Raw genomic sequence first — 9,608 nt, forward strand, 5'->3', positions numbered from 1 at the left:
TTGCAGGGTATACCCTTTGGTTGGTTGATGATGCATGGAGGGGATGGTAACCACGGCAATGAGACAATATATGATAGAATGAATGTAAAACTAATGTTCTCCCAGGTAAACTATCATATAATTCACAATAAAACATTTAAGAAAAAAAAAAGTCATTGTACAAATACATTAATTTCTTTTAACAGAGAAGCAAATATATTTTTAAATACTTAACTAGTTGTTAGTATATAATTAATTTTCAGAGGAAGCTAACATATAAGTAAAACACTGAATGAAGACATACCTGCTATTTATATTAATTTCTTGCTCGTGAATGCTTTTTTTATTAGGCGTTCCATTGGTAGCCCTTGAAACAGGTCGAGATTTTACTGGTATAAATTAAGAAAAAGTGAGTCACAAGATAGACCATATTAAGTATATAACAATTATATGTAAATTCAGGGTTCAGATACTATAAACAAAATTAAATGTTAAAGTAGGAAGAATTATGCTTTTTCTTGGGTTGCATAAATGTATGTAAATAAATATTATGGTATTTGAAACAAATTCTACACAGAGGTTCATTTTTTCTAGGAACTTTGGCTGCCAGGAGCTATTCAAACTTAGAGTGCTAAGACCTACCTGCAGTGGAAGTTTCGGTACTTTCCACAATGGTGTTCTCTGTATGACCTTGAGAATCAAGAAAAGACATCTTATGATCTGATGGCTTCTCTTCTCCTATCAATCCATTTTCTTTTGGTTTACTCAGACATTCAGTGGAAATCAATAATTCCATACTTGAACTGGTAGATTTGCTGGAGGGTCCTGTGATGCTGAGCCCTGCTACTTTCTTCAAAGGCTTTGCTTTGGCATTCGTATTTAAACTTCCAGACAGTACCTTGGGTCTGGCACCGGTAGCTTGTCCATCCTGAGTTTTCATTCCTTTTCCATTTAATGAATTCTTCTGTCCACATGCTGCTGCTGATCTTTCCACAACTTGTCTAGAAGACATGCTTTCTGGCTTCGCATTATTACCGTTTTCTGTTTTGGACTTAATTATAGCTCTGGGCTTCCCAGAAACACTTTTTTCCCCACTTTTAAAATCTTTTGTAATTGTAGATGCTATTTTTGTACCATTCTTTTCCTTTAAATCGTCATGCTTCAAAGTTTTATTTACAGAATTTCTATTAACACTCGATGAATGTCCAGAAGCTCCTAATCCATCAGATTTCATTTTTTGATTAGTAGAGGGAAAACTCCAACACTCTTTCTTGTTATTTCCCCTCCAAGATTTGTTTTTAATTACACCAGAGTCAGAAACTTGTCTCCTTTGCTACAAAATACGGAAAAGAAAAAAGAAAACAAAACAATTTCTTAATTTGATTAAACTGTTACCATTCTTAGGACTTTGACATATACAAAATTGGGCTATTTAAAGAAAAACAAAACAAATTTTATGTTATAATTTAGAGTCACTTAAAACTTCGCTTAGCTCTTTGAAGGGCATTTCAGTTTGTTTCATGTTAATCAAATCTGAAATACAGCATAAAATGTTTATGTAAGGAACACATGATGATTTTAATTCATAAAGTTATAATACAGATCAATACTTAAATGGGGTAAGGATGTCCTTGGTGAATGATAATAATATCCAGTATTCCTGGAAGGCTCACTCCTAGGTTATGAGTTCAATCCTTACCATCAGTTTTATGAGACAGCTCCTGTTGCTATCCCCATTTCTTAGACAGAAACTGAGGATTAAAGCAGGAATGTGACTTGCATCAGGTCTGATACTGGTAAGGGATGAAGAAGGACTTGAGTCCATGATTTATTGCCTTAAGCAGTAGTCATCTATATTACATAATTTGATGGATATTATGATTTTCAACATTCTCTCTTCTACCCCAAATGCCAGAGTTTTAGTATTAAAAAGATTTAATCCTCTGTGGTAGAACTGTTTATTTCTTGGAGTCCTCATTAAAAACAAGATCCTGGGGAAACACAACACATGATCTCTGTAAAGTAGCACAGCACTAATTGTCTGAAGGATGTAGAGGGAAAAAAAGGGGGGAAGGGAATAGAAGAGCACTGAAGATAAATACAACTGCTTGGTCATTTTGCTTAGAAACAATCTTGATGCACAGAAGGGGACAACACAATTTTAAAATGTTGGTAGAGATTTTAGAACACATTTTTTGAGATTGATACTAAGACATTCTTTATACTCCCCCCCACCTCTTTGGAAGTTTTATGAGATGATAGAGGTGTGAAGCAGAGCCTGGCTGTTTTCATCTATGCAACATTTATAAAATTCAAATAGGCTTGGTCCTCAACTTGATCAAATCATAGTTAAAAAAAAACACACCCAACTTTATATTTAATACTTAAAATCAGGTACACTTCTGCTTTTGGATTGCTCTCTCAACATTAAAGTATCTTCTTTTAATCGATCCATGGTTGAGATCTATATAGTATATATGGGAACTAAAGTCCTTTGTAAATTTCATATTAACATACTACAGCATGAAAAGGATTCAAAGTACAGTATAAGCAGACCTGACTTAATATCCGGAAAGTTTACATACATTTCTTATATGCAAATGGCCTACTGGGCAAGTAGTCCAAAGAGGGTTACCTCTAAAGAATAGCTCTTTAACACTTTCCTAACTTTAGTAAGATTCCTTTCTTAAAACCCTTTTTATCTTAGAAAAATGTAAACACAATCAAAAGAACACAGGAGGGTGTAATAAATCTCCTCCATGTACACATTATCCAACCTTAACAATTTTCAACTTATAGGCAATTGTGCTACATATATACCCACATCTCCATTTTATTTTTAAACAAATTGCAAATATCAGATAACTTTGTCCTTTGGTATTTCAGTACCAGCAAGGATCTTAAACTGTCCCCTCTGCCTTATCACACTGATTTTCTCCTATCTCCCAAAGACCTCATTTCTCTTTGGAAAACACATTTATTCATTTCACATTTACTGAGACATACTCAGACCAGATAACTGCATATAAGTGATTATACTAAATTATCACAATAATCCTATTTGGTTTTATTACTCAATTTTACAGATACCAGACTAACACTTAATTGTCTTGTCCAGGATGACATAGACACCAAATGTGGAGCCATGATTTGAACCCAGTTCTTCTGATGCTAAGGAGTCCTGGTGTCACTGTGGATTAGGCACTGGGTTGCTAACTTCAGGTTGGCAATTTAAATTCACCAGCTGCTCTGTGGGAGAAAGATGAAGCTATCTGCTCCCACAAAGATTTATAGTCTTGGAATCCTTATACAGGGTCTTCTCTAAGAGTTGGAATCAACGCAATGGCGGTGGTTTGAGCTTCTGATGCTATGTCCAGCCCCCATTTCATTTTACTACTGCCTTTATGAGGAAAACTTATTACTGTTACTCTGTTTCCTTTCCATTTTTGCTAATAATAAAAGACTCCTGGATAACTTCAAAGTCAAGAAGATAAGGAAAGCTCAATGGGACTGGATCCTTCATAATTTTCTATAAGCCACAAAAGTTGGTAACAGTTAGTAGAACTAACAGTAGGCCAACAGCTGGAGATGGTTTAAAAGAAGAAGAAAGAAATGCCCTACATATTTCCTAGCGTACATTCTGTGGAACTGTATAATAAAAGGGGTGTGGTAAGAGAGGAGTGATGTTTCATGGTTATAAAATTCAGGGAAATTCTGGGTAAGAGAGAATTAATAGTTTTGCATTATACTGCTTTTTAGAGATTTTACAGTACTAAAGTATATTATTAGTCTAAGAGAAGCTATGATATGTAGTAATTCTCAAAATTAGTTTGCCCTAAATGTTAAGAGTCCTGACATAGTGCTATAGGATAAAACGCAGGACTGCAAGGTTAAGGTCGGCAGTTCAAACTCACCAGTTGCTCCTTAGAAACCCTATACAGGGTTGCTATGACTCCAAGTGACTCGATAGCACTTAACAAATGTTCTTAGGTGTAACATATGACAACAGGTACATACTATGGAACAAGTATATAATTTTGAAAACAATCTTAGGAGGTTTAAGGAAAAAAACCAGTATTCCACATCTTCTCACTCTATACAACTGGAACTTGACCTCTGTGTCAAGCCATATATACTCTCAGTTTAGGCTTGAAGCTATTTTGTTGTTAAATGCTTTAGAGTCAGTTCGGACCCATACCAACTCTGTACAGGGTTTCCAAGCTGGTGAGCTTGAACCACTGACCTTGCGATTCAAACAACTTTGCAATTCAGTGCATTAACCCACAGTGTCACACCAGGACTCCTTGGAACTATGAGGTTCCTATTTAATGGCTTGTTGTTGTTAAGTGCTGTTGAGTTGGCTCTGACTCATAGTGACCCTGTATAGTGTTTCCAAGGAGCAGCTGCTTGGTTTGAACTGATGACTTTGTAGTTAGAAGTCCAGTGCTTATCTTACAGGCCCACACCAGATGCTGATGAAGAAAAGAGGATTCCTTATTTCAGCTTTGCTTTCCAAATTGGGACTCTTAATCTATATCTTCATTTTATCATTATAATGCATGGACTAAACCAAAACCAAACCCACTACTGTCAAGTTGACTCTGATTCATAGTGACCTCTAGAGTAGAACTGCCTCAGAGGGTTTCCAAAGCTGTAAATCTTTATGGAAGCAGACCGCCACATCTTTCTCCTGCATAGTGGCAGTGCGTTCAAACTGTGGACTTTCTGGTTAGCAGCTGTGTGCTTAACCACTGTGCTACCAGGGCTCCTCGACACATAGGCTAGGTTAGCATAATTTTGGGTTAAAATATATTATTAAATAACCATTTATAAGTTACCTATCATTAAAAATCTTTTTATGAACTAAACTGATTTATAACAAACTTTTACTCAATTTACAACAAAAAGTTAACAGGGAGAAGAAGAACTCTAAATAAACGAAGGAAGAAAATGGAAAAAAATTTATAGGATGAAAATGGATTTCAGGTTATAACAAACATTTAAAGTAACAATTGTACTCTTGGTACCAACTGCCTTTTCCAGACTGAAAACATATTATGTGAATTAAAACTGAAGTATAGAAAAATTGGAACTAAAACCTTTTGCAAAAAGTAGGTTAATTCGAAAAATAGATATTGAATTAGGTCTAGAATTTTAGACAATTTTGATCTAAGGGAATAGCCCCAATATCTTAACTGCCAAAAGAGTTTTCAAGGAAATGAAAAACACAGAAAAAAATTCACTTCCTATGCCAGCTAGATAAAAAAGTCATATCATTTAAAATTTTATGAAATGTTCACTTGATTTTTTAAAAAGCTAAAATCATTTCCATTAAGAAACAGCTTTAATTGTGGCATTATAGGAGAAGTACTGGAGTCCTGGTGTGGCACTTTGGGTTAATGCACTGAACTGTAAGGTTGGTTTGAACTGCAATGTCAGTGGTTCAAACTCACCAGCTACTCCTTGGAAACCCTAATAGGCTTTCACGATGAATTGCAACCGACTTGGCAGTACTTAAAAGCAACAACAACAATATAAGTACTAGACTGCTAACCCGCAAGGTTGGTAGTTCAAACCCACCAGCTGCTCCTTGGAAACCCTGTACAGGATTGCTATGAGTTAGAACCAAGTCGATGGCACTTTATAACAACAACAATGAAATAAATAATGAATTGTTTAAAGGTTATCCTGAAATAAAAAATAATAAAATACAAATTATTTGATACCTTTTGAAAGTTTACCTGAGAGCTACTGAATATAGGCTTTTTGCCTAGTCTTCGATCATCACCTTTGTCAAATGCAGCTGTAGAAAGAAACAGTAATTTACTTTTATAGGCAGCATTATTATAATTACCATAGAAATAGAAGGAAGGTAGTATGCTAGCAAAAAAAAAAAGATTGTAAGAAAATAACCTGAAATCAATTAATTACACATAAATAATTTTCTAATATATTTTTTGAAAAAAATTTTTAAATAGCCTTTCTAATCTAACTATCTGGCCCCTATGGATTTTATATTATTGAAATGAACAAGTAAGATATGCATTATCTCACAGTAAGATTCACACATTTACCAAAAATAGAATTTTCTCAACTTGCAAAATTCTAGGGATAAATGGTGTCATTAACTTCGTTTGCCAAATCTGAAAAATTCAGACTGTGGCAAATGTAATATTTTACAAACTATTAAATAAAGGCACATTATTTATCTCAAAAACCATAAAAATACTGTCAAAATTAGCTACAAACATTTTAAGGTTTTGGATATCTGAGGAAGAAAGAAAAACGAAGGGTTTATTGAAAATAAAATAAGTAACAATCCTCAAAGCCACATAATTTTCTTAGAATTATTATGAGAAATTTTGGGGAACTCAAACTTATGCTCTTCAAATAGGATTTTAAATGATGCTAGAAAAATATGTGTGAATAATGGTATGAGAACTACAAATATAGTTTAGCTTATATATGTAACCTTTTGAAGGTTAGGGTACTTTATATTTTGAAGAAATGCATATAATTTCTAAAATTTATGTGATTTTTATTAAAACATCTGATAAAAATAAAATAAATTCTTTGTAAATGTACCATGCATCTTCCAAAATCTCTATCCTATTGGATCTATGATAAGAAAAAGCAGGATCGTGGAAATGACATTGTAAGGACAGATTCATAAAAAGCAAATGACTGTGAACAATAATGTACAAGAAGAAATTAGTGTCAAAAGGTCAGCAGCTCAACAAGAATATAAGAAATGTTATAACAAAGACAATCTAGAATAATTTCTTTATCTGATGTTTCCCAATGTAGTAATTACATACGTCAGGACTCATCATCATTCAGCTCTTTCAGTTGAAAACAAAAATTATTACATTGATATAATGTATAGGGTGGAAAGTTCTTTTGACAATAAACTGGACTACCAATAGCATTTTGTTTTAGATATGTGTGTGTATGTGTATGTAATTTACACACATCCCCCATTAAAACTTTGAAGAGTTAAAATAAAATAATATTGAAATCCTTAACTATGAAATTTTTGAAAATAGAGAAAAACAAAGTTTGCTACTAATCAGAAGAGAGTGTTGATCGATACCTACTCTAGGAATTCCAATCTGACCTTGCTCTTTCACACTATAGATTTTGTAATAAACTGTCATTTAAAGATCAGCACAGAAATAGTCACAAGGAAAAATTTTCCAATTCTAAAGAGCCCCTTCACAAGATAATTGTTGCTTTAAATAATGGAATTGCTTTGAAAAGTATGCTTCAGATCATATCTAGGTACACTATTAGGCTAGACTCATAATGCAAGACGGAGCAGATGATATTCTGACTATAGTACAAAGAATTTAACTTATATATATACTATCAATAATATATCACATATGGCTTATATATTTTATAGTACAATAATATTTACTTCATAAAATATAGTTTCTTAACTTAAAATATTTTTGTAAAGTATACTTGCTGAATCTGCCAATATTTTCCTCATGCACCTGCTTTAACACAAAAATCGTCATGAAGCCATTTCAGTTCTCTACCCTCAGAATTATATTTTAATATTTTTTAAGCAAAAACACTGACTGTTGCGCTACATAACATCTTTTGTTTAATGCGAATGTTGGGAATAGCACCTATGAAATGTCAGAGACCACTGTGCGGCTCCTGAGGACACTCTGCAATAGCATACACAGTATCACTGAACTGATCAATTGGGAAATAAAGCAATTTACCTTAAGCAAGAATCACAAGAAATAGAGTCTCATGTCAAATATGGAAAAGCTTTATGGAAAAATATATTTCTGACAGAGGGAAAAAGTATGTTTGGTAATCTGTTCTATGTGGATTACATTCTTCTATACTTCACATCTCTTTACAAGAATGCTTTTAAGCAAATCAGGCTAGAACATTTTTGCTAATATAGAGTAGGATTAAAAATTGAAATGTACACATAAAAAGGAAACAAGTTTTATTTACTAAAAGCAGCAAAAAAAAAAAAAAAAAAAGATTTATTAAAGCTGCCTAAATATACTATCACTAGATTCAATTAGCAACCTATCACCGAGCAGAAACATTATAAACATTAATCCTACCATTGATTAGAATGTCCTAGAAATATCTGCTGTCACAAAGATCATAATAAAAAGAATAGGAAAATCTCAAAGCCAACATACCTGCTTGGATTTTCTGTTGATCATCTGTGCTCATCAGCTTCCAGCTTTCTGTGTGACGAACAGCATAGAAAGACTGTACCAGGAAGATCCACAGCTTATCACGCAGAGCCTGGATCTTGCACGTAAAACCCTGTGTTCAGGCAACAAATCAGCAGCTGGTGAGAGCCACATTGTCATAGCAACCAGTCATTATTCCTTTCCGAATCTACTTACTCCTAAGCTAGATCAATGATGTCATCACTTAGATTTTAAGACCATCGGGTACGTTATTTATCAATGCTTATGCTTTAATAACAGAATTTTACAGTGAAACATGAAGCTAAATCTTATCCTGTCAACCAAATGTTATTTTAAATCACCAATGCCCTTCATATGAATACCTTCCACAGCCTTTTACAAATCAACTATGACATTACAAGGTCAAATACTCTATGAAATAGTAATAAATTTGATGGAATATTCTAATCATTCTTGTTGAACAAACGCAAAATGCCAATAATTTGCAATCATCTTATTAATTACGTTTGATTAACTGTATATAAAAATAAGTAATATTTTAATTTTACTTTGTCCCAGTCAATACAATTTAAAAATATGAATTATTTCCGAAGATAAAAAGGAATTAAGAATATATTATAAAATAAAATATGTTAATGATTCAAAATTTAAATAAAAGTCTTACACTCAGAACATTTAATATGGCGACAGGGTAGAAATACTAGAGTTATGCTGGGCCAAAAACTATTGCTAAGTAGCAAAATATACTTAGAATTAAGTAATTGAACTTCCAAACTCTAAACTTTCATACATTTGGAGGCAAATGGAATTTTAAAATGTTTGTATTATAAAAAATTTCAAACATACAGAAGAGTTTAACAACCCTCATGGATCTATCACCTAACTTTGATGATTCTGAGCATTTTTGTGCATATATTTGAAAATCTTAAAATAGATGATTTCTGTGTATTTTATTAGACTCAGTACCATTTCCTTTGTACTTTCAGAGTTCAGTAAAGTGTCCAGAGCCATGAGAAGAGAGCAACTATTTTCAGTAGTAATATTTTCTTCAATTGCTTTAAAAATTTTGTCCAATAGATCCGCTGTGCTGCTCATAGCTTGTGACTACAAAACACAGAAAATTGAAATTTAACAAAAATATGCATATAAAACATGTAAGAAATGTGAAAGTTTGACATAACAGAAAACCAATGAGCATAACTGGCTATACGCAGTCAACAAAAATTGCATTTGCTTCTACCTTTCTTTTGCTAAAAATACACTCAGTTATTAGGAGCCCAAACAGCTCCAATAACAAAACATAGAAACAAGTTAACTGTTGTTGTTTAGCGCTGAGTCAGTTCTGAGGAGCAGCTGGTGAGCTTGAATCATGGATCTTGCAGTTCAAACCAACTTTGCAGTCCAGCGCACTAACCCACAGCACCACACCAGGAC

General features: G+C 33.3%; 1 protein-coding gene across 1 annotated transcript in view; it reads right to left on the reverse strand.

The window, feature by feature from the left end:
* Positions 1-9,269, reverse strand: part of KIAA1107 (KIAA1107 ortholog) — a 17,772-nt gene extending 8,503 nt beyond the window's left edge. Inside the window, exons 1-5 of the mRNA XM_006830966.1 lie at positions 9,141-9,269; positions 8,157-8,286; positions 5,721-5,782; positions 622-1,312; positions 284-368 (exon numbers count right to left, since the gene is read on the reverse strand). Coding sequence (XP_006831029.1) covers positions 284-368; positions 622-1,312; positions 5,721-5,782; positions 8,157-8,286; positions 9,141-9,269 — 1,097 coding nt within the window. The remainder of the gene's footprint in view (positions 1-283; positions 369-621; positions 1,313-5,720; positions 5,783-8,156; positions 8,287-9,140) is intronic.
* Positions 9,270-9,608: the final 339 nt, after the last annotated feature.

The sequence above is a fragment of the Chrysochloris asiatica genome, unplaced genomic scaffold (assembly GCF_000296735.1).
Source record: "Chrysochloris asiatica unplaced genomic scaffold, ChrAsi1.0 scaffold00002, whole genome shotgun sequence".
Taxonomy (NCBI): domain Eukaryota; kingdom Metazoa; phylum Chordata; class Mammalia; order Afrosoricida; family Chrysochloridae; genus Chrysochloris; species Chrysochloris asiatica.